The 26,462-nt window shown below is 37.3% G+C and overlaps 1 protein-coding gene across 5 annotated transcripts in view; it reads right to left on the reverse strand.

The window, feature by feature from the left end:
* LOC122573008 (teneurin-m) overlaps positions 1-26,462 on the reverse strand; it is a 653,565-nt gene that overhangs the window by 443,772 nt on the left and 183,331 nt on the right. For all 5 annotated transcript variants that reach the window (XM_043738833.1, XM_043738834.1, XM_043738832.1 and 2 more), the window contains exon 2: positions 9,432-9,516. In XM_043738833.1, the coding sequence (XP_043594768.1) occupies positions 9,432-9,447 (16 nt within the window). In that variant the 5' untranslated portion in view covers positions 9,448-9,516. The remainder of the gene's footprint in view (positions 1-9,431; positions 9,517-26,462) is intronic.

The following is a 26,462-nucleotide window of genomic DNA, read 5'->3' on the forward strand; positions in this document are numbered from 1 at the left end:
CACACGCTATAAATCTTCATTTAGAAGTACGTGCCCTGACCAGAGATGGTTTTAAAAACGTCACAGAGAATATCACGGGACATCGATCTGAAGATAGGAATCTAAATTCTGAAAAGATTGTTAGCTAGGTTTCTCGTGCTAAATTAAGGGCTGTACCTGAAATACGTTTCTGGACGCCCCCAATGACTGTAATAACACTAAATTCTCGTCAAACTACCTTGAAATAACCTCACAACGACATTTCCTTCTTCAACCTGCTCCTTTTATGAAGAACTGTTTTCGATGGAGAGAATTACCTCGGTGAGGGAAACAACAGAAGCGTCTTTCTTTCTATTAACATCATGGAGATTCACACTTTACATTGATTACTTTTAAGAGCTGCTTTCTTGTGCTATTCCGTGAAGAAACTTTGTTATGCTTTTAATTGTAGATTGAATTGGGACGAGATAAGTACCACACAGAATAGTAACATTGAAACTTGTATATCTGTAAGATAATTGTAATTTTCAGTGTTTTTATGCATATAAAAGAGCGATTGTAAATTCCACGATTCTAATTTGGTATTCATACATATAATTTATCAATTAATTATATCGATTAACGAGTGTATTATAACGTCGCCTGTACGATTTCTCTTTAGTATAAAAATTGTATACTAAAATATTTAATAATTCTTATACGTTTTATTGATTTACTAATGACGATTGTGGTATTGGCGCGCCAAATTCAAACTTCAAATAAACATTTGACATTTCATATGCGCCAAGCAAATACAAGATAATGTCGCGCGCCTTAACGAGATTTCCGTCGTTTCCTCGACGTTCTTTCTGTTTCGCCTTGTAATTTCGTTCGAAATAATACAATGTTGTCGGTGTTTTCGACCTGGATTTCGTTGTGAAAGATCGTCGCCCGCGATTGCGAACGTCGATGTTGAATGTTTTCGCAACCGTTGCCTCGGTTTTTAATTAAAAAATCCTCGGGCCCTCGTTGCTCGTTACCAAGAAATTTCACGCCTTCTTTTTTAATCAAAGTGCCATGAGTAAATAGCAGACCCCGCGAGATCAAGCTTACCTTGTTGCGCTGCCTTTGCTAAAGGGGCTAAGAAAGAAACACGAATGGAGAAGAAATTCTGCAGGGCGAAAACCACTTGTGAAATGTGGGACGATGCAGTCGTACACGGTGTGTATGTGTGTGCAATCGATAATTAGGACTGACGTTACGATATAATGTATTCCGGAAAGAGGGTCAGCGCGGACGAGCGAGATACGAATCGCGAATTTCAGTAGAACGCTTGTGCATTGACACGAAACCTGATTGTTTCGAATTTTGTATTATCACGTCGACGGTGACGACATTTTCCGGACAAATTTTAATATGAAATATTGTACGTGTATCCTCTTGAAAGAGTGACGCGAACAAATTGTTTAGATTATTATATCAGAGATAATAATAATAGTAATAAATATGTTTTATTACATGGATAACACACTTTGGTAAAATTATAGCTAAATGTATAAAAAACAAAAAATATTACATGTGATATGGAATTAACATGAAATAGTACATTTTTAGCATGATTTTTAATAGCACGAGAAACGATACTTGTACATATCTTAGGAAAAGGTAATTCAATATTGAGGAGCCCTGGTTTCCGTTCTTTCAGAGATGTACACACGTTTTTGAAACAACGTGTTTGTATATTTTTTAACTTTAATGGAGAAAGTGCGGCGGCGTAAATTTAACTTTATGGAACAATATGGAAACACGGCAGGGTTTTCGAAGTAGAGTTTGAAGGAGAAGAATACTTCGAAGTTGTAGAATGTACGGCATAACTTGAATGAGCGTGTTTATAACCTATATTCCGTGTATGCTACATGGAAATGAAACTGACTGCATAATTCTCGTATTACTCGTATAAAGAACAATTTATAATGAATTCTCAACAAATTAAACTCTGATGCTATAGTAGTAAAATTTGGAAAGAAATGTTAACACCTAGAAAATTTTACTCGTCAAATGTTGAACAGAAATAAAACATTATAGTATAAAATTAATTAATGTCCGTTTCTCGAACACCGATTACACGATTTTCTATCGTTTCATTATTGGATTGTTTATACCATAAAGAAGCGCGAAAGTGAATCGATAACGGAAATTGAATTTGATCGCCGACACGATTCTCGATTGGTGAACAGTTCCACGTGAAGGAAATGGGGAAATAGAAAAAGAAACGGAGGAAAAGCAAGGAAGAGAGAAGACTCGTATTGTGCATCGCGCGAGATGTTTCTCCGGTTCTGCTCGATCTTTCCTTTTATTTTTATTTTTCAGGGCAAATTTATCGTTCGTTTACTCACAGCTGCAGTAGCACGCGGTAGCCTTGGGAGAAATTGGCGAATGTCCTCTTGCTTTTCTTCTCTCCTTCTCTCTTCTTCCCCCTTTATTCTCCTACAATTCAAGATTTCTATCCTTGTCCGTTCCGTATTTCTCTTTTCCTGGTCAGGATGTTATATGTGGGGAACAACGTGTGGCAAATATAAGAACGTACGAGGTATGAAAGGAAAATATAAAAGACGGCTTAAGACTAAATTCCCAGATTTTCTTCATCGTCGTATTTAGGTACATCCTCGTTCAAAAATTTCAGCTTTAGTTTATTAAATTTTATTTTATTATTTTTTTTTTTTTTTCGTATTTTATACAGTTTCATATTTGCTTTTAAATCAGAGGAAATTGACTCTATAAAGAAGTAACGTTTGCTCTGATATTTCATACGATATTAATTTTCTCCGTTATCAGTATTTACTAATTCAAGGAATCACAACGAAAAACACTCAATTCTCACTTTTTATCTTTATTCGAAGGTTACGCATTTTTTCGAGCAGATAAATTCACGCTCGACCTCCCGGAACTAAAACAAATTTATCTTATAATCAAACGTGCCTGAAAAATCCTTTTTCATTAAGAGAACGGAAGATCCTTTCTTACACATTATTATTCCCAGAAAACCGAGCCAACCAAAAGGCCAGGCAATCAACCTAAAATCACCGCTAATGAATTAACAGAATCATCAAACAATCGTTATACCGTATTACGGTCTAAAGAAAAAGAAAGCGAGGCTTCCAAAGAGAAAAGATAGAGTTGAATTTAAATTTGAACAAGGTTCGGGTAACAGCGTAATCCTTTCAGCGTTAGTCGAAAGAACTCGTTCTTATCTGCGAGTAAAATTTTCGTCGACGAAGGGAAATTGGAGGAGGCGAAGAAATTCTGGACTAGCTGTAGGTCTTTGATGAATTACAAAGAGAGGGGGGAGGGCGAAAAAGGAGGAGGAAGAGGAGAAGAGGGGATCGTTCGCATATCCCGATCCATGTAGACTCGCTAACGGGCCACGAATTTCAATCGTACGAAGACTTTGTCCTCCGTTTGTGACAGAGAGACCACACGGCCCGGGGGTGGAACTTAGCTCAGGCGTGATCCAGCATAATGCGAGAACAATTTGGTGAATGGAGTTAATTCAATAGAGGCCCTCGAGCACGCTTCCGGTTCTTGGCGGGGCCAGCTTCTGGTGAACGTTAACCTACTACAGATACCGATGCTTCTTCGTGAGGCAAGTCCATTCAGGACGCGCACGAATCCCGCTTTTTGCGGGCTTAGTTAAGCGTAACGCTGCCTAAATCAGGTGTAATTGGAAGGAATAACCGACCGCCGTGCGTTTAATCTTAAATGGGAAATAGTGCTCCTTCTTCTGCTCGTTGTTGAGCGATTTTGCCTTCCCTTCGATGATTCAGGGGCATGAATGGGAATAACGATCGTTAATGAATGTTGCGATGTTACGTGTATTGTTGAAGAAATGTATAATAGTTGGTCGTTGAAAGGCGCCCGCGTTATAATCCGCGTGTCTGCATTTTTATAGAACGGAGCTAACTTGCTTCGTGAATGTCGTTATCGCTGATAGAATGTTCCAGCTAATACACGACTGCATTGCTTTCTTATTTGCAATCAATATTTGCTTTTTCCATCTTTTTCGAGCTCAACTCTCGTTGTACGATTTTTATATTCGTATTCTTATTTTGCGTGCAAGCGATGAAAGATCGTTTTAGTTGCTTCTTTTTTCTTTTTAACGGAAAATATGGCAGTGACGTGAATGAAGAGCAATTATTCTTGCTTCCTTTTTTATTTATATGACGGAGAAGTAGTTTTCTTTGCAATTTAGATTTCCACACTCGAAGCTAGAATTATTGTTGGAAGAACCGCAACGAACTACTTTCATTAACTTTTATTCAGTACTTAGTCCCAAAATTAATCGCGTCTTAGACGAAATGGCTAATATCTTGAGCAATCAAATGCAAATCTAGGTTAGTGACGAGTGATGGAGTGATCGAGGATAGAGATGGCACGAAGGGTCTTTGTGCGTAGATGCGCCCACATGTGGGTGCACGCAGGAGGCGTATAAATGCGCGGGCCGCGCCGCTACAGGCGTCCTGTCTCCACCATGACTGATGACCGGCATTACGATTTGTCAATAACAATTGTCCCGGGTATAGCTGCCTCGCGCAAACTGCAACTGATGGCTAACATCGATTGTTCACGTCGACGTAACTGTCCAGCACCGGACTGACCCATAACGCATCCGCACCAAAAATCTGCCGCCGACAGACTGACGCGAATTCGACGAAACCCCCGTAACGTTGTTCTCGCTAATATGCGGTATCTGCGCGTTGATTAGTAGCCGCAACGACACGTCGATCGTTTCGAACGATTGTCGATCCCCGCTTTCCATACACCCGTTGTATCTATGATCGCGTCAATGATTGCACGTTGTTGTATTTTTCTGTCTCGTTTCTATCCTTTTCGACGCAAGCCTTTTTCCATTTCTCGTGGAAAGTGCAATGACATAGAGATTTTTCAGGATTGCAACGATTTGAACTTTGATTATCCAATTTGAGAATTTATCTGGTAGCTGGTTAAGTTGGCGGAGTGTTATGTTTGTATTCTTTGACTTTTTAACTGACGATATCGTTATTAAATTATAGTTTGAATTCTGATTAGCCAATTTTGGAAATGTATTTGATGGCTTGTTGCCGTTGATTGGTACATATAAGGTTGGTGTAGAAAATCCTTTAGAAGCATTTATATTTCAAGAGAGCTGCAGTAGGAGAAACATTCAGGCTAGTGTACATCGTTAAATCTTGAAGGAATGAAATCGTATGTATGCGATGTGATGCGATGAATAAAATGTGAGTTAGCATATACTAGATTCAAGAGAAACTAGATCACTTCGAACTATATTGCATACATGGTACGTCGATACACTGGCTATTTAAATTGTAGGTTTCTAGTATGCAATAGACAGTATCTAGAGCAGAGGGATGCATTTAACAAGAGAGAAACTTTATCTCTTCTTAAAATGTAATTTAAATACCTTTGTTTCTATTTGAAGACTGTAACCGAAGGTATTAAAAGCTATTACTTGCTTTGTTCTATTATTTACGATTAACATTACAAAGGTGTTAAATCGACGAAAAGAAGCATCCACATGAATCAAAATTAATTAGGATATTTACACGTTATCGAGAAAGAATAAATTAAAAAATTAACATTGAAACCTATCATTCGTTTCTATCTTCCACCACAAATAACTACATCCGAAAACCAGCCAACAAATCCTAACATCACATTCATTCCTAAACCCTAACTTTCTCCTTTCGCAGAACAAAGACGCTCCAACACCAAAGAAAGATCGCATCGTTCACCAGCATTCTAAACGAAGTGCTATCCTACCAGCGATCCTCTATATCTCTCAGCCGCACTGATTCTGCATTTTAATCACAGAGAATCTAGAACGAAGCCTCGATTTCAGCTTATCAGATACAGACAGTCGTATGTATAAAACAGGCGCGGACTCGCGGTTCGTTTTCAAGATGGAAATCACGTCCGGCTGTCGGCCGGAAAAGCGACCGGGTGACACGAGCGAACGGACATTTAGAATCGACTCTGCACGAGATCAGACTAACCCTTGCTAAGATGACTTCGCTTTCGAAGTGAGGTTCGACGTGGCTTTTGGGGTCGGGATATCGCATTATTCCCGGCTGAATGGGGTAAATCAGGATCTCGTAGAGTTTCGACGTGGAATCGGCGGTGCTCTCGGATCGCTGATGCTGAGAGGATGAGGATTGGTTGCCAGCGGCTGCCTTGGGAATTCAATTATAGCAACGGAACAATGGCAACCGCGCCGGTAATGAAGGGACCGTCGCCGAGAGGTCATCGGATTACATGGTATTTACAATACATAAGTCAGATGGTTGTCAAGGATGCTTGGATCGACCTACCTCTCTTACTTTGGTTTTATTCTATCACCGCTAAAAGTTGCTTTAAAGGCGCAAAGGATCATTCATTCGTTTAAACACGATTAGAATAAAATAAAATAGGAATTTGGCATATTTGAAAGGATTCAAGTAATTGAAGGTGTACATAAACCACGAAGTAGGAAATTCGAACAACAGAGGATATTGGGTTTCAATATGTCACGCAGTTTGGACTTTCAAGAAGAAATTAGTTTTTAGATATTTAAATTTAGTTGAGATACAGGCCCGTGTTTCGGAATGTGGATAAAATTAAATTACCTTTAAGCTACTTGATAAATATCAAATATTTATCCCTAGCTTATAAACACTACTCTCTAAATGAGTAATAGAATATATTCTGTTGCACAACCTATCTCGCATAAATATTATAATATGATAAAACATCGTGGCGTGCTTACTGTTTATGATGATATAATATTCTGCAACACTTATAGTGTTATATATGATATTTGTAATAAAATTTCATATAAATTATTGAACAATGGGGGAAGTAAAGGCACAATTAAGTTACTTAGAAGGCAAATTGATCAACTCCATTTACGAAAAATTTTTTGATAATGAATCACTCAATGTCATTTTGAGGACATAGAATATATAAAAAATAATTAAAATCACCAATCTTTTTTGTACAGATATTTTTAATGCGATATTAAGTTATTGATTTGTAGTTTTCAACAATAGTTGTACGAGATAATAAATGCGTACATTTCAAATGCAAGCGAAACCAATAAAAATACTATAATAAAGAACACAATAACTTAATATATCATCGAAACACATTGGTTGGATTTCGTCGTTGCCGAAAATAACGAAAATACGGAGAGGAGAGTTAACCTTTAGCTTCGATCGTCGGCGTGAACTTTGCGATCGAGATTTGTGGCGAAAGTGGTCATCCGAGTAAACATCGGTTTCACAGAGGCTGGCCGGGGGGAAAAAATTTACAAAGAAACAACCCCTTTGGCACGGTCGAGGACGAGTTTCGTAATTACGTTATAGGGGAGGGGGTGAAGCACCGAGGGAAATTCTGGCTCTCTCGCTCGGTCGGCCATGCGTTTAGGAACAGCAATGGATTCCGTCAATAACCTCTTTAAAAGAGACTAAATTCATTATTTGCCTTCTATTCGGTACGCTGGCGTGCAGCCGGTTTTTCTGAATTTCCTTTTTATACCCTCCTAGAGGAAGTTTCGATCGCGGGGTTACTCTCGAAGGGTCGTGATAGCACGTGGCTCAATTCAATATTCCAAATCGGGATGTATTATTGATCATGCAATATCGACACTAGAATCTTCTCTCTCTTCTTTTCTATCGAATGAAATGCCAATTCTTTGAGAGGCTATAATAACACGTACTGTTATATACCGTCACAATGAGATTTTATAGAAACTTTGTGTTATTAACAGATAAAACTAACACTAGAAATTAACTATGAAAATTGTTGATCTTTTAATGCGTATCTAAATATGTTATGCATACTGAATTAAAATTAAACTATATGACGAAGATGAGTAGGTAATACGTAATCACGTTTCTATCTAAATAAAAATAATATTTATCGTTTATTTATAGCATCTTATTCTTATTAGTCTCGTAATACGAATTACCCGAAACATTTCATCCTTTTTATAGTCGTGAAAACGAAGAAGCGAAATGAATTAAGAATCGTACATTAATCTCATTTTCTGTACATGTCCCAATACTTCTGAACAGGAGTGTATGTATATAAGTTAAGAAAGGACACGTACGCAAGATAACGTCTCGACCATCAAATATGAGAACAATTAAGGGAAGAGAAGAGGGTCAGGAGGAAACATCTTGACGGGCTAACCGCACGTGTCTTTTCAACCCTCGGAACGAAGTGACCCCGATGTTCGAGCGTGGCAGAGCAGTACGTGATGCTTTTACAATTAAAAACTCGTTCGGTTTACATAGAAGCTTTCGAGTGACTTTTTACTCGTGCACATAGCGGTCGAGGGACGCGATGGGTCTTTTACATAATGGCTTTTCGAGCGAAATTAAATTCTTCAGCAGCCATAAAGAGACCATTCGAATGATCATCGCACGAATAACGCTAGAAATATTCTTCTGCAACTGTATATTAGTAACAGCGGTGAATATTAAACGTTCCGCGTGGTAATGTAAAGCATTGTTTGTAGAATTTTTTTAAATTTTTTCAAGCAGAAGAAAGTATTCCTATTTAGATTCGTGTATGAAAACTTTCTTGTACTATGTTTTCTATAAATTACAAATCTCTGAATATACCAAATAACTTCACTTCTATAGTAAAAGTGGAACAAAACACATACAGCGTGTATAGTTCAAATAAATATAAATAGACTGTGAATATTTATGCGACTTGATATTTCTATTAACGTAACTTGCCAGTATATATCTGTAAATATATATAACGTATATATTCATGGAGAAAGCTGTGGAATTTTTCATATATACCACGTTATGAGGGTTACTAACAAAAGGATTAAACACCCGATAACAAACCCAATAAAACAAAAACCTCGATCTTTCCAACAAACATCGATTAAGAGAAACGCAGACGTCGGACTGGAGGAAGTCGAAGAAGAAATAATTTCTTTGAGCTGATAGTGAATTGTATCTGCGGCCAGAAGGAATCGGACACGTCTGCGTCGAGTCGTTTCCCCTCGTTAAGGGATTCCGTAGGTGGAGGAGGGTAGGTCGGAGCTGGCGTGCGGATTGCGGAAGCAGTCGCGAGCGTTTTCGCGCTTCGCAGCCGCAGAGCAGTTCGGAGTTGCCATTCGGAGCACGTAGATTGCTAACCTAACTTGTTTAGCGGTTTTAGCGGTATTTGATTAGTTGAGTGAATTTCCGAACTGTTTCAGACCGCTCGTGTTGGCTTCGAGCGAAGCTCGAGATCGGACGGCGACAAACCTTCGGCGAATTTTCCGCACGCACACATACATATACACCGTCTATAGTTTCCGTACATTTGTGTACGTGTCTATATACATATGTACCAACGTCGCGTTCCACAAGATTGAATGGAAATTGTATACTGGTTGAATTGCGATTCTGGAATTGAGATCGGACACAGCTTACCTTGAGAGTAGTTCATGTCCTTCTTTCATGTACCTCGATGGTTACTCCTGGCCGGAGTCGCGATCGCACAGATACACGCTAACACCTGCAACAATTCCATTTCCGTGTTAATTACTGTGAATTTTTGAGGATTAAACGATTATAGCTACTTTGATATTTTAAAATTCATTATTCGGCGATCTCGATTAGGAATAATTGTTTGATCGTACGAAAAGATTCTGTGCTTTTACATTTAGATTCTGTGTGTATGCTTTTTTTTGCAAATAAAAAAAAGTTCTTTCTCAATTTCACTTCAATTTCTAAAAATTAAAATATTTTCAATTACTGAAGTATTTTCTCTTAATTTTAATTCAGCGAATATTGATTTCTTAAGTCTTGTACTTTTTACAGCGTCTTTGAGTATTCTATCTGAAAGTCAGGCTCGTTGATACACATCCGTAGGTGTAATAATTTTGACCCTACATTCTCACGAATAACCAAACAAGCTAAAGTCATAGAAAAACCAGTAACCAATAAAAACCAGTAAGCACTTTATCGTCATAGTATACGAACACTTGCAGGAGCGTGAAACAAATAAAGTGGGCTAATACGTCGCGATTCGTTTCATAAGTTGCTAATTAGCTTGCCAGATGGACACATCGTTTGCGGTGATATTGGCTTAGTTAGCCAATAAGTCCTTCTCGTATATTGCCACCACTAAGGGGGTTTAACGGGTCTGCGTAACCACCCTCGTGGGTACTTCGATTTTCCAATCGGCATTGACGGCCAAAGGAGAGCAAGATGGACGAAGAGAAGACGAGTAGGGAACGTAACTCGAGTAACAGCTGATCGATAACGCTGTAAGGTATTAAAGATACTGCTAAAGCTAAATAAAGCTAAACTGTGTTATCGGTATATATCGTTATCCGTCGATAAGACGATATTAAGTTGAGTTATTGTCAAAAACTAAATAAAGTATTTGCATTACCTATTATCAGATTGATGCGTATCAAATGTCGTCTGATACGAGTAAATACAATGAAACGTCAATAGCGCGTTTCTTTAACACTAGAACTACCGATAGTTAGCACGAAGCTATTTCTACCAAAACCAGTCAAAATGACTGGTCTTTAAAAAATTCGTAATAATAGAATATTTTTATATTTATTGATTTATTACTTTCTTACAGAAGGAATTCCATATTGTACACTACATTTTTGGTATTATTAATCCATCTGCTACCATGATCCCTAAACGAGGGTTGACACATTTATAAAATTGTAGAACCAGTCATTTTGACTGGTATGGTATTTTTAGTGTTAGCATCTAACGATCTAGCGATCGATCTGGAATTTTCCTGATAATTAATATCATCATATTGAATGATACGCAGTAAAAATTTAAAAAACGTGTGGGAAGTTGTACAAAACCAGAAAACTGGTTAATTGGGGTTCGATAAACAGATTGTAGAACCCTTTTACACTTTGACAAGCACCAGTCATTTTCACTGGTATTGGTATAAGTAGCCTTGATACACAATTATTTTCAGTTTGAATACATAAAAAACAAAATAAAATTCATTATATTACTCTTTTAGTTATCGTTGCGAAAGTCATTACATCATTGTGGAAAAAAATATAACATGAAGTAGGAGTTTTAAAATAAAATTGTAAAACCAGTCAATTTGTTAGTTCTAGTGTAAAAATATATTGAATACTTTTCAAGTACATTTAATTAATTAATTTAATTTATTTATTTTATGGTATACTTAATCGGTAATTACATTCATTTAATGGAATGTTTGATTGATAAGCATTCGTACGACGTCCATCTTCATCAGAATTGTTCACCAAAGGAAAGTAACTATTGGAGGAGAATTAGGAGAAAGTGGACGAAGTTATCTTAGCAAATACCACTTAAGAGAATACAATCGGAGCGGGCGGTAACCGAAGAATGCATTTGTGTCGCGGCGGTAAACGTTGAACGAAATAATCGGATAACGTCTGCCCTTCTAAGGCAGCAGGGTATAATGGGAAACTTCGGCAGGCGGAAAAATGAAGATAGGGAAGAACACTTACGGATGTGATACGATATGTGCCAGATAAATTGATACGAAATGGATTAAGTATACACGGAATATGTCGGATGAAATCATGATACTGACAAAATACAAGCGAAAGAATTGTTCAGATAAGTAGGTGTTTTAAGAAAGTCGATTTTCGAGATTTAGGAAGCATATCAGTTTTTAACAAGAATTTCACCATTCACAAGAAATGAAACGCGTGTAAGATGTCAATGGCCAATTGTAACTTACAAGTGCATTAATTCAACGTCAAGATAAAAAATAGACGACAATCAACATTTTTAAGTATATATATTTAATATATGTAATCACACGGACTCTCGATTATTTACCAATATCAATGGGCTAAGAATATATTAACAAAAGGAAATTACTTGAACTACGATCGATTATCATTTTAGAAACTCGAATACAATTGATCCTCGTGAAAACTTCACCAATCTGACTTTTGCAGTTCCATAGGTCACCAACGATCTCGTTCAACCGTTCCACGACCGATCCAACCTTTACCTAAAGCTAGGTAGTTCGACATCGAAGAGCGGGCTACGTTATACAATAAATTTTCTTACGCCCTGAGGCACGAATCGATCAATTTTCATGCAGCATGGGGGAGAAGGCCGCCGGTTCTCGAGCTGACTTGGGTATTCAAAATGAATTCACGAAAGAGCCAGTAGGATTCTTTAGTCAGGAGGCTGTTCGCGGCAATATGGACGAATAAGGTCCGGCCATTTGCAGGATAAAAGGTTGGAGAAGGTCGGTACGTCAGGTATGTAGGCTGCGCGTTGGCCAGCTCTTGGAATCGCGAAAGCCAGGATGGCCACGACGGGATCGAGGGAAAAATTGAATTATCATAAAGAAATTGCGTCCGAATATTCCGTCCGGTTTCTATTGAATGCCAACGAGTAGATGAGAAGGCATCGATAGGTTTTCCAATATCGCCCGCGGCAGAGACTTGCATCGGGAATTTTAAGAATCAAGACTATCTTAGATCCAGGCAGAGGCAACGCGTGTGTGTGTAGGTTCGTACGTGCGTAAGCGTTCTAAAGAAAATTGAAGAGAGAAAAGAAGAATCGACCGGGAATCTCGCTTTTTGAACCCTTTCGACGATGCGAGTTGCTCCTTGAATCGCCCCTTTATGGACGGCAACAAGAGCGAAAAAAAGGTGAAAGCTGAAAAGGCAACCTGTGATCCAATTGTCGCGTGTCCTCGTTAGATTATCGTTTTCCTTTTCCCACGTGTCCCGGTTGATCACCTATCTGCGCGAGCAGTCAGCCCTCTTCGTCCATTCGCCACGTGTAGTTCAACAGTTACTGTAATCGCGTTTACTATGCGAGTTGGTTGGAACTCTTGGATTGTAATCTTTAAATATTGTTATAATCTTAATTCTTTCCCAGAGATATACATATTTCATAATTATAGGTTTTCCTCGAATTGGTTCATCGTGTTAAGTTACGTTTACTTCAACTTTTGACTTCGTCAAATATATATACAGATATATGTATTTTATGATCTTAAACATACTTTAATAAAACTGGTTCACGATGTTAAGTATTCTTCCGTGAAATAATGGTAAAAATTTTAATCCTCTTTTCCTAATACCTTCCGAGTCTCGAATTTACATTTTATAATACTTTGCAGTTTACGCGTATAACAGTTCGAGGTATTAATAGTATTATAGTTTTATAATGAAATTAATATCCTTGCCAAAAGGCAATCCTTGCACAGGAAAAATTGAATTTAATCCTTGCACGGTGTAACCTTACTAACAAAATAATATAGATCGATTTCATGCGATTTAACCTAATTCACTCTAAGCGTCCCATCATCTTTTTATAACCAGTATAGTCCCTTATATACGGTGGTTAGAAATGGTGTTTTCACGTATCTTTATTCTCCGATGAATCGTTTTTTAATCATGTTCTACGTTAAATATACGCTATAATAAATACAACAGTATGAAAATACTTTTTGCAGGCATTTTACTTTTACTTGGAACCTGTAACCAACGATATTCGAGACAATGTCATATTGGCCGCCGATTGACGACGAAACACGAGGAAAATTCGAACAATTTTCGCGAGTACTGGCTGGTAAAATGGTTGGAATCGTGGAACATTATCTCGCGGTTCGCAAACATTTCTTCTCGCTTTCCACGGATGCTCGACATTGTCAATATCCCCGGCAAAATCCTCAGGATAATTTGCTCGGCAACTCCGCAAATAAGGGCAGACAATGCGGCCCGCGCGATGGAGCTCAGCGGTGCTCAACTTTAATGTCCGACGGTGTCGGTCGTTAGGTCAATGCACCGACATCGGCCAAGTATTAACCTGAAATGAGCGTATAATGGCCATGTCGGGGATTTGATGCCAGTATCCAGGATCGGATCGTATGGCGCTTACCAACATGCATGCTCCAAGGTATTGAGTTTACATTATATACCCTCGCAGCGTCGTTAAAATTAAGCGATATATCGATATGCGCATCCGAATGGCGCATAGGTGTCGCTGAATTGCCCGGAAAATTTACAGACGAATATTAGGCGGTCTAACGCGTTCTCTATAGAATCTGGCGATATCCGTGAGTTTAAGGGTGTCTCGAGAGCAAACTTCCTATTATGAAGTTTTTCGGCATAAAACTATCGTCTGGATAATGTTACTGAACCTTCAGGCTACGTAATAGGTCCCACTATATTTGTTTAGAACGGCATGTACATTATTTTGTCCTATCCTTTCTTTACTCCCAAGAATCTTTGCATAAATCTTGACGTAAAAATATTTAAAGAATAGAATAATTTTGTGAAATATTTGATAAAAAATAAAAAATTTGTTGAGGAACATCTAGAGATATAGAAATCAAAATATATAGAATATAGAGTATAGAAATTCAGAAGAAAATCTAGAAGTGTAAAAATCTATACATAATCGCAACGTGTCAATCAGATTCAGAATCGCCACGATCGAACACTTAGCGCCGAACCCGTATCCTGAAAGAACTAATTAACTTTCCAATTACATCGCGCCATTTCATCGGAAGCCCCCGAAAACTTTCGTCGAACTCCCGGCACGAAACTTTTTCGAAAATTACACGGCCATCGCCGATCGTTCGTCAAAGGGACGTACGTTTCCTTTCACGGGCCGCGTGTCTTCCGTAGAAACGCAAAGAGTGTCGAAAGTTTCGCAGGAACTTTTCGTCCAAGTCCGAAAACGCGTCGTATCCTACGGCAAAAAGAGAAGAACGCGCGAGAAGACGAGAGCACAGGCGGAGACTTTCTCATGAGCGAAAGAAACGGGGGAGAGGGTTTAAAGGTTCGAGCCTCCCTATCCGAAACTCTTCAACCCCAACCACGGATGCCTCGTAAAATTTGATGTCGTATTTTATTGATGTTGTATTTTAGACAGTCCTCTGCTTGTAATTTATAATTTCATTTTGGCAATTCCTTTTCTGTTTCGTCTTCTGTCGTTTTATTAGCCATTGGCGCCCATAGCCATGTGCAGTTGTGAGTCATTGTGGCGCGATCACGTTATTAGACAAAGCTAGTTTCACACTAAGATACAGTATATTTCATTTCTCTGAGCTCTTTGCAACAAAGAATATAAATTGTTATATACGTTATTAAATTCGTTGACAAATTTGTTGCTTGTGACACACTTATGTTCCCATTCTATTTTTACGGTTGCTCCTATTGATTTACTGGAACGACGACGTATCTTAATTGTTTCATTAGAGTAGAAGCATGAAGTTCATTAATGTTTCAAAAATAATGGCATATCTTATGCTATCGTGATATTGCTATAACAGCAATTATAACTCCTTTTCCTTTTTCTATCGTTAATAATGTATCGTTCCAAATTATGATTTTGTAGATGGAAGAATATACGTTGCTCCTGTTGAAATTTCTTTAACAATGACGACGTAATATTAAACAAGACTCGGTCGCGGAGTAAATTCGTCATCAAAAGAATTCAGAATAGACGTAGGCTTTAAAGGCGAATTCGTCGAACTAGATGAGAATATTATAACATTTTTGTACAAGATTTTCATCTTATCATACCAATTTTTCACCTTAATATGATATTCTTGCAAAATAGTAACGATTCAAAATTTTCAGTCATTTTTTCTAAAATCATGATTTTTTTAGTTATGTCAATGCTGCAGCAATATCGTAATGTGGAATTAACTTGAGTAACCACGAGATTTTACGAAGAGTGAACGTCATAAATACGCAATAGTGTGCGTGCGACTGTGGAAACCCTTTGCGAGCACCGCGAATATGTATACGCATTGCGTGCGATTCGCCAGGGTGTACCATAGTTACATTTTATGTCGAGCGTGTCGCGATGAGTCAGAGAATGGCGTTGAAGGAGATTCATAGCCGATCTCGCGGCTGGAATGGGGAATTAATTAATCTGTTGAGAGTTGTTTCTTGATTAGGAGATTGATTGCGGAGAAAAAGGGCGTAATGGATAGGGTTTGTGTATTTTAACAGAATAACGAGAGAATTGAGATTTACCTCTTTGTCTGTCTCTATATAATACGCAATGTGTCCCAAACCAGTCGACTTCTGTCTCTTTTATAATTAAACTTCATCCATTTCTTCAAATTATTCATTTTTCATTCGAATACTTTCTTTTAAAAAAGCAATTATATATCGTATTTAGCTTAGTAGCCTTAATAGTTAAGAAAGGAACGAATTGTCCTAAAACTACTAAAAAAATTCAGTTCGTTAACTCTAACTTCAATTTAATTCATCACATTTGAAAAGAAGGACACGATACATCTTTCTATTTATCAGATTAATGTTCCACTAAACGGAAACGTTCAATTAATCAATGTTCTGGAAATGATATCTCCATTACATTATAATCATAGAAATAGGAGTTATCTAGCATTCAGAAAGGTACGTCCCGCGTATATTCCAATATATATTTCGTTTAGCGAGATAAGCGTTCTTCCGCGCATTCGGAAGAAAAAGGATCTCTAATCTGGAATATGAAACGAGAATTTCATTTCCCTCGGCCGACGAAGGAGCTGACGTAAGCGGTGGGTTCTTGACGACAGAAATTAAAAGCGCCCCGTTGATCCCATTAATCTTGAGATGATAAAACGATTAGCGATCCTAATGGAAAGAGATATTGAGGAAACGGAGAGAGCCCCGGCCGTTCGAGAGTCGAACGGATGAAAAATTCTCAAGAAGCGGCTCCGAGGATCCGTTGGAATACCAGCGAAATAATAGTATTCCATCGTAAATTAAAATGGCCTTACGAACAGTGGGATAGAGAAAGAGAAAGAGGAAAAAAAAAAGAAATCGGATATCCAATTCTCGTAATCCCGAAATATATGTGACATTGTTTAATTGTAAAAATTACCCGTTCAAACGTAACTTTATACATGTTTTATGCTATTATATAGATTTATATCTATTTTGTGCTATTTTGTATTATATAAAGTATTTTTTGTGGGTTTGTTATGTATCATGCAGTGTATTGTATAATATATCCATTCGAGTGTAATAAATACTTCACACGATAAGGCTTCAATTTTGAAACGAACATATAATTTATTTATAAATGATTCGATCGTATGGAATACAGGGTGAAATGTATTAATAATATAAATACAATAATAATTAAATTGAATTATTTGATATATACATACGATCATATATAGAAAATCACATAATTAAATTGTAGATATTGCAGAAATTAGACATAGGGATATAATTATATACAGAAATTTATGCAATTCTGCGTTAGAAACACGAAATGAATTGTAGAAACTATCCAGAAACATATCTTGTTGAAAATCAAATCTCTTATCCCAATGGTTTACACTTCTATGCACTACAATAGCAAAATGGCTTTGTCTGAATCTATTTCCATACTAAATATAATTCTACTTATACAATCTTCAGAAATTCGGATTGCAGCAAGGTTTCAACAGCATCACTTCTATTACATACCAACAATGCATCCGATTGTAATTTCAAATGAGTTTATTTAGCTATTAACGAATCGGACTTGTCACGAAGACCTCCGTTTAATTTTCGAATTCGATGCTTATAGTTTCTTTGATTCTTTGCATCGTACGTGAGAATTCAATACAAATTCATATTTTAATGAATGAAATTAAAAGCTATTATCAAGCGAACATTATCGCAAGTAGGTACTACGCTTTAGACACTATATATATTTTTGTATATTATATGCATTCCATGTATGTTTCATCCTCAAATTTTAACATAAACTCAGAAAGATCCATAATCCATTTGCAACATAACCTTCCATAGAGAATATGAATAAATTATCAATTTCAGGCATTCGATAATCAGTGCACCGTATCCTCATTGCCAGCATGAATCGTATGCATGAGTTTTTACGGAAGCATTCATGGCCTGATACATATTAAACTATTTAAATCAGCTGACTTTCGATAACGTGCATTCATTCTTCACAATTTCCGCTCTATAATAATTCAATTCGAACACGTATCTACTTACTCGCATTTGCTTCTGAATAAGAAAGAATTATTCCGGCAGATTACATTTGTATCGTGGTGATGGACTTAGGGTCGAACTTAACTCAGTCGAGATAGATTTTCGGAAATTATTGGGGCTTGCCGCGGATGCAGTTTTATTATCTCATCGCGTTAGGGACGTACAGCTGTATCGAAAGGCGCAACTGATTAAGAATGCACCCCAGCCACGCGATATCCATGACCCATGGTTAGGGTTGGTGACATTAATAGCGACTACCGTCCAAGATCCGACCCCTGAAGCGTCTTATATTTAATTCAACGCCGCCACTAATTCACTGCGACGCATATTCAATCATTTCGAGGTATAACGTCTTTATTCTCGCTCACGTCTGCTGCGAGGAATAGTACAATTGTGTGCTAGATAGTATAAACTTTAACACCTTTTCCTACAATTTCTGTGGTACTCGACAAAGGGAACATTGTGGTGCACATTAGAATTATAGCATTATGTGGAATTATATATATAATATATATATTATAGAGTTATAATATAAATATAAATATAATATAAAATAAAAATATATAATTCTATACAATATAATATGATTTTAACTTACACCATAAGGTTCCACAGAAATTGTAGGAAAGGATGTTAAATTTTATATATATATATATATTTTGGAAATTTTTAGAATCCAAAAAAGAAATTTTGTGGCACAGACGGGGTTGATTAAGAATGTATCCTTAGTTATTTTTAATGCAATTTTTCTGAATTATTTTAAACAGATATATAAGTGAAGGAATTGTAACACCACTATTTTAAAAAACTTCCCGAATTCCAAAATCGACAATTATTTTTTTCAAATTTGGAACAATGGAATAAAGTTGTTGTTGAACAAGTACGTTTAGAGTTAATACAGAGGTCTGTCTTCGTGGTGATTTCAAGGTTATTGAATTGTAGGGTTTAATGGGAGTTGACAGTGGCGAACTATACGCACCGGTACGAGGTAATAGGATACGGCTGATTATGAATCGCTTATAGCATTTGCTTGAATACGTCAGATATCAAGGTTGGAGTATAAATTTGTTTCATATTACATACTGCATATGTTCTTCTACTGTAGTAAACGTATACTTTGAATAGAGTTAGAATATTTATTATTTCATTATAACTAATAAGTTACTATCACAGTTTTCTTATCACAATTTATATAAATTTTTACATTTTCGTAATCAACAATTAGACTGTGAATATTTATAAAAATTCATATTTTTAGGAACATAATGAAGAAAACGAAAACCTAGGCAGACTTTTTCTAAAAATATTTTAACTATTATAAAACTATTCTAATAAAACACAACTTCAATTAGAGTTACATTTTCTGTTCTATTTCTATCCACTCTTATTAACGTTATTTACAAGCAGAAAGTCTCGACATAAGACGGGAAATAAAACGAAGACAAAAGGCTTCAGAAACCTTTCTTCATCGATAAAGCTTCTAAAAGTTAAGAAAAAGAAATCAAAATTAAATTTAAGTCGCGGAACAGTCCGCTTCGTTGAAATCAATTAATATCGGAGCGTTCAGAAATTTCGTAGCGTTTTTAGCAATCAACATAAGCTTCTGAAAGAGACAAGATCGTGAAAAGATGGGAATTTTTTCAAAGAAGAAATCACAAAATTGTATTATATTATATAATCCAATAAAATGTTGCCTTTGATTGCTTCTTATATTTCGATATGAATTTTCCAAACAACCAAATATGTACTTATGTACATTCGTTGCAGACAAGCAACGTTAACTATGAATCGCCGTACATGTTCTTAACAAACGAAATGTAGCAAACCGGTGAAATTAATGTCCAGTCATTTGATCAAATTGGAATTATCGTTCAATTAACTATCGGCAGGACACGTATCCGACAGGGGTACATTATTGGATCAATCGATTCGACATTGAAGTCAATAAATGGCGTAGTTTGTAATGCCAACAGCGTGCGATTAATAATTACGATTAATTAGGGAATCGCGTTGCACGTTGCCAATGTATAGCGTTTGTAGTAAAAGCAAAATGGACGGTAAATCCTTATTTGACGCACTGTAATATTTGCAGTTCGTTAAGCTAACGTTCAATTATCGTCCTTTCTAATTGATATTATCTATACTGGGAATAATGTGTGCGAATTATCATCTCTCTCTCTGTCCATCAAATAAAAATTTAATGCCACGAAATCAGGATTTTAAGCAGTTTATATATTTCTATAAGAATTGTCTTTAAAGCATTCTTTTCAGAAGAATTAAAAGCTCGATGGTTGAGCTTTTCGCTGATGGCGCAGATTATTGTTGATTGAGATTCCCAATCTAATTGCCGAGATTACTTTCATTAGCTTCTAGGATATTTAATGAAATATTGTTTGCAACGTGTAATAATAATAATGTTAAACGGTAATTATCAACGCAATTATATTCGCAGTGATAGAAAACTTCGATCAAATTTTATAGAGAAATTTTCTGGAGAAAGGACCCATAAAAAGGTTCCGAGTTTTTAATTTTTTAACATCAATTACGTTTGATAATTATATTGATTATTTTTTAAATTGATAATTATATTAATCATTAAATATATTGATAATTACAATGAATCCTAAGAACTGCGTTCGTCACTTGTTATTTCCGTATCTAGAAGAAAATTAATTTAAATTGTGCTACATATTTGATACATGATAGATCTACAATTCTATTTTTAGGAAGCTGCTCGATTAATATTTCCACAAGCATACTTTGCATAAAGGAATTTTCAGTTTCCCGATAATTAAGAAATCAATATTGACAATTCGCTTGACCTTTTATTTTCAGCAAAAAGCAAATAACCTCGTGTAAGACATTCAATTGGAAATCTACGAGAAAACGGTCGCAAACCATCGACAAATATACCATCATGCATAAGAAGGGTCGCATCACGGATCGTAACGAGGGACTTGTAACAAGGTTAAACCATGAGCTCGCGGCGTGGTAATTTCCATCGTGGATTTAATGGCACTTAAAAGCGCCGTTTGATTAAACGACGAATGAAATCTAATCAATTTCATCGTCGTGTTCATTCATCGCTTCGCTGACCCCCTAATCTCATCCGTCCAATAGCGAACAGCGAAGAACGAATTGACATAAGGGAAGAATTATAGAAGTCATGAGAAGAGGATTCCGAAAATACCAGAGTTTAATGAAGATTGTCAGTAAGATACGGAAAAAATAATGAGCATCTTAAACAAAGGTGAAAAGAATTTCCAGGAAATACAATATTAAGAAAGGAAACGGAGTCCTGAAAATATTGAGATTTAGTAGGAAACACGTTTACCGCGCGTTATTTATTCGAAAGGGATGAAAAGCAAACCAAGAGACGTAGACGATTGAAAAGAAGATAAAACGAATTATGCAAACAACCAATGTAGAGGAAGAAGAGAGCTTAAGACAATCCTTTTATCAAGCAATAAAACATTTAGCCAATGAGAAAGAATTTCAAATAAGAATATATTAGAACCTAAAGAAACCAAGAAATTGCAAAGAAACAAAAGGCAGAAAGATTTCAATTACATCGGTAGGAACTAGAGATATGAAATTGCAAGCGAGGGAAAAAGACAAATAGTTGACGCGGGCCGGCTGTGCCTCGTTCACGAATCGTCGCTACAATTTTTATTAGTCTACTGCCGTGTCATTAGTATTCTTGACTATGCGGGACAAGATGTGAAACGAGGGAAGGAACAGGCCTGGCTGAACAAAGAAGCGACGAGGGGAAGTCGTTGCATTACGTTCAGCACGGCAACGCGCCACGCCGTTCCAATTTATAAAGCTGCCTACGAAATTAAGAACCTGTAAATCTGCGATCCCGAATTAGTATTCCGCCTGACGAGCAGTCGCGTCTCCGTGCTCCTGGAAATCGGCGTTTCGACGGGACCAAGGTGTGCACCCGGCGCCTGGATAAAGGGAAGTATTCGTATTGCCAACGGTCGACTGAAATATACAGGGTGTCCCATGTTTTAACAGACAAAATTTGTCCTTATTATGTTCTACTGAAAAAATATTAAAATTATTAGAATTATTCGAAGCGCAGACCTGAAAATACGTCATCCGCTTTCTTAATCCTCTTTTTTTGTATCTAAATCGATCGTAACTTCGTCTTTGCTTTTTACTCATTGCCTTTTTATTCGTTTATTGCAGTAACGACACAACCTAAAATTTGCAGTTTTCCAATTGTTAGTTGCGTTACAAACATGAGCGTGAGTTTTACTAAAGTTCCAGAAGAGTGTCGTGTCTTGCTAATCGCGAGTAGGTTTAATGGTAAATGTGAATTTATCGATATCTAATGAGAATATTATAACATCTCAGAGCAAGTTCGACATTTTATTATACAAATTTGGTATTTTAATATGGCGTTCGTTAAGAGGAAGATTCGTCTCGAAATAAATCCTGGAGCACCCCATATAATGCAAGAAAGGAAAGGTAAATGAGGTGCAGTGAATGACTTGGTGCAACAGGGAGACGGAAGAAAGGGTTGCTTAGTGGAGGAAGGGGTGAAGAATGAGATAGAATTAGAGAGTGCATAAAAGAGACACAATGTGAAAGCAGAAAAGAGACAATGGCAGGGAATGAGTGAATTAGCGAAAAAGAGAGGGTGAAATCTAGCTGAGAAACGTAAAATATAATTCCCTTTTTCAGTCTATTTCACTTTACCTTTTCATCGAAAGTTAAACTGGAGTATTTTTGGAAGTTGGAAGGATCAACGACATAATGCAGAAGGAAAAAGTATCCGCAACGAGAATAATCTTCGCGAAATATATCGACGATCGTTGCGGAGCGCGGTGACAGAGTGCTGTGCTTCGTTGCTGAAAGGTCGCGGTATATTTAATATATTATAGCCCTTGGCGGAAGTACAGTACTGTGGAAAAGGTTTTAGATCACCTTGATGGGACATAAACTCATCTCAGATTAAATGAGTTTTCCGTCCACGGATATTATGTGTTGATTTAGAGGAACAATCGTTTTATGTACGTTCTCGTCAACTGAAACTGTTTTCTAGTAATATTTTAAAGTATTTTCACCAACGATTTTATAGTTCACCGAGTAATTATACTAATTGATGATATTTCTGAAAAACGAAGCTAGGGCTATTACATATCTATTAAATAAATTTCTAGTGAAATTTGAAATTGTAATTGTTGTAAATGTAAAAAATTGTTTTTTTTTTCAGAAAGCTCCTCAGTTATAAATTCATATATGTATATATATATATCGTTTTCCTCGTAGAATTACAATGTGCCATTTTCACACAAATTTATAAATTTTTATAGAAAATGAAATGAAATAATTTATTGGAACTGTAAAGGTATTTGAGGGAATTTTTTAAATTATTTTTCTGTAAAGGTAAAACATCATTAAAGGGGGATTTTATTCTTCGCATATCTTACTCGTATGTTTTCATTTCACTCGTTCCGTAACAAAGAAAGGAGCACATAGGAAACCGTGCAAAGTCACGGCCAAACGATTTATGCATAGACGTTACTTTCCATGAAAACTTTCGCAATCTCGTTCAGGCGTGCAGTATAGGTTAGGTCGGGATCGGGTAATATCAAGTTACCTTGTTAAATTGGAAGGGTTCGGTAGATTACTTCCTTCTACTCAGAAATTATTCCTCAACTCGCGTTACCAAAAATGGTTTCGCCAAACAACCATTAACACCTAACCTATTATGTTTAAATATCATGTGAAAAAAAGATACCTCCCAACGAATATATACCAAAAATCCTCACTTCCAAGTAGGAAATTAATCATCGCCAAGTCGCGTTTCTCAAACGTTCCAAACTGTCAACCCCAAAATCCAGTTCCTCTCTCCAATTTCTCTCATTCAAGAATACCAAATTTCACGGTGCGATTTTCCCTCAGAAACCACCAAACGTAAGTATCTAGGCTCGGATCCCGCGAGCATACAAGTTGCTGGAAAACGAATCGGCGAAAAGTTGCATCTCAACGACGTCATTTATTATTTACGGGGCGGCTGCACAAATATCCTGAAAATCCTTGTTACTGAGCTTGGCGGAGGCGATTTCTGCGCGCTTGCTCAATTATTTCAGGCCACTCGCTTCGTACATGCGTACGTTACGGAGTGATGGATGACGCTCTGAGAAACTCTCTGTCTGTCTCTCTCTCTCTCTGTTTCCTTCTGTCTCTCTCTCCTTCTCTCTGGTTCTCTTCTTCCCTGTAATGGGTTCCCACTTCTGGCACCCCCACTTTCGCGTGACTCTCTCTCCCTTGCCACGGGAGATGCCGCTTGAATAATTACCCCCACGGTGTACTAAACTCCAGTCTGGCTACGTGAAATCCGAGCAGTGAATTCGCCAGACCGCGGTGCGGTACTTTAAGGCTAGACCGTGCAGGTGCTTTAAGGGCGAGCTTCTAATTAATACGTTGGGAGCGACGGGCGAATGGTCAGGTCCGCAAATTTTGCTGCGTTAATACAAAGCGGGCCGACGCGCGCCACCCCGGGTAAAGGTTCAACAATCAAAGGATGAAGAATTCCAGCTGCAGCCGGCTGCCTTTCGTCTCCGACGACATTGTCGAACGATATTAGATGTTGGTGCTTGGAACTGAATAAAATGGAAATTTCACGGGAAATTCGTTGCAGTAAAATTTAGTTTTCAGTTTAGGCTTGGAGAACATTTTTGTATTTGCAGGATTAGAAAAGATTATTTCCTCCATTAACTAACTTACTAAAGGCTAACGATACATTGACGCAAATTTTGAAATTCTTAGTTTATAGAATGTAAATGAAATTCAAGGATATAAATTAAATAAAGAAAAGCTAGAAACTGTTTTATGAAGATTGGAGAAATTCGAATAGTCATAGATACTCGAATACTCATTATCATAAACCATGAATTCTTTCTAAAATATGAAGATTCTTTATATGTCTTTGATGTGTTTTATAAACAGCTTTTCTTATGAACTTCTCTTCTACAAACTTCTTTCAAGCAGTCATTTGCTTGGAATCAAAATTCCTTGCTTATGAATGAAAGTAATAAAACTTTTTCTGTGACACAACCCATGAATCATCATCACTCAAAGCACTGCACAATAATTCTAGAATCTATGAAGCTGTGCAAACAAATCTCAAACGCAGTCACGCACCACCCTACAACGATGATCAAGCTAGACCTATGGCATAGTGCATCGGCAAACAACATAAGTCGCGCATCCACCTCTGTGGACAAACGTTGGAGGCATGGCCGGCAAGGATCAATAGCTGAAGGCCGAATTGCGTAGCGATCAGAACCAATCGGTACTCGTGACGGCCGCGGCGTGTCCCGTTACCAGGGGAGCTCCAACTTGGAAATTCGATTTTGCGTGGGAGCCTTTTTTCAATCAGCGTTATCGGCCAGTTGGCAACCCTATCGTCGACGAACAGGGGAACGAGTAACAAGGTAGAGAGAACCAACGTCCATGGAGGGCGAAGAAGAGACCGATTCTCTATGTGTAACACGCACACACAAAGAGAGAGAGAGAGGATCACGGTATAAAACTGAATAAGCCTGGTCGTTTCTATCCGTTGGTTTCTTTGAGGTCTAGAAACGGTTGAACGGAGATGAGGCGAGCCTTCGAGACTTTAAGTCTCGGCACGTCGCCGATGAATGGCCTGACGAGACTCCGCGAGACTTTGTGAGACAATCGCTGGGGAAATCTGGGGACCCGTTGATCTACCCTTCGTCCTTCTGTCTCCTCGCCTTTCGATATACTCTTGCACCCTCTGTGTCTCGCTCTATTACGCTCTTCCTGTCCCTTTGGTCTGTCGCGTGCGTCCGTGACGTTTAATCGTACGGAGAACGTCTCGCGATTAAATTTCTCGACCACGCGGAGAATTGTCTTGGGTCAGTGGTCCGTGAAACAGTCCTGAAGCTTTCCGAAAAATTGCGATTGTCGTGTGTCACGAGAAACGCAATGCTATCTGATGAGAGATGCATGGGGTAGTTATTTTGTTTTTGTTTGGTGCTTCGCGTGTTTCGCTTGGTTGAAACAGAAAGAGCGAACACGATAAATGTGAAACTGGTGACAAACAAGTGTATGGATTTCTGTGTCTAAGTTCGAGTACGATAATTGTTACTGATTCCTAGAAGTTTAGGGTCTGAGAAGGTATATAAGTTCAAAGGGGTTGGGATAATCGATGAAAATACTGGTCGAAAGTTTTGGAATCTATTCGTAATAAATATTTCACCTTTTCTTTTGGTTTTATACAAATTGGTATTTGTTATTCTTTTTTTTGTTTACTTTCAGATTGAGTCTCATTCAGTATATAATTTATAATTATTATGTATTTGAGAGAGGATAAAATCCTTTTATAATCTTTGAATTATAAATTCTAGCTATTTTAGAAAATTGCTAGAATTGCGTATATGTGTATGTATATATGTGTGTTATATATTTTATACGATAGTGTAAATTAATCCTTTCA

Source organism: Bombus pyrosoma, linkage group LG11 (assembly GCF_014825855.1).
Source record: "Bombus pyrosoma isolate SC7728 linkage group LG11, ASM1482585v1, whole genome shotgun sequence".
Classification (NCBI taxonomy): Eukaryota; Metazoa; Arthropoda; class Insecta; order Hymenoptera; family Apidae; genus Bombus; species Bombus pyrosoma.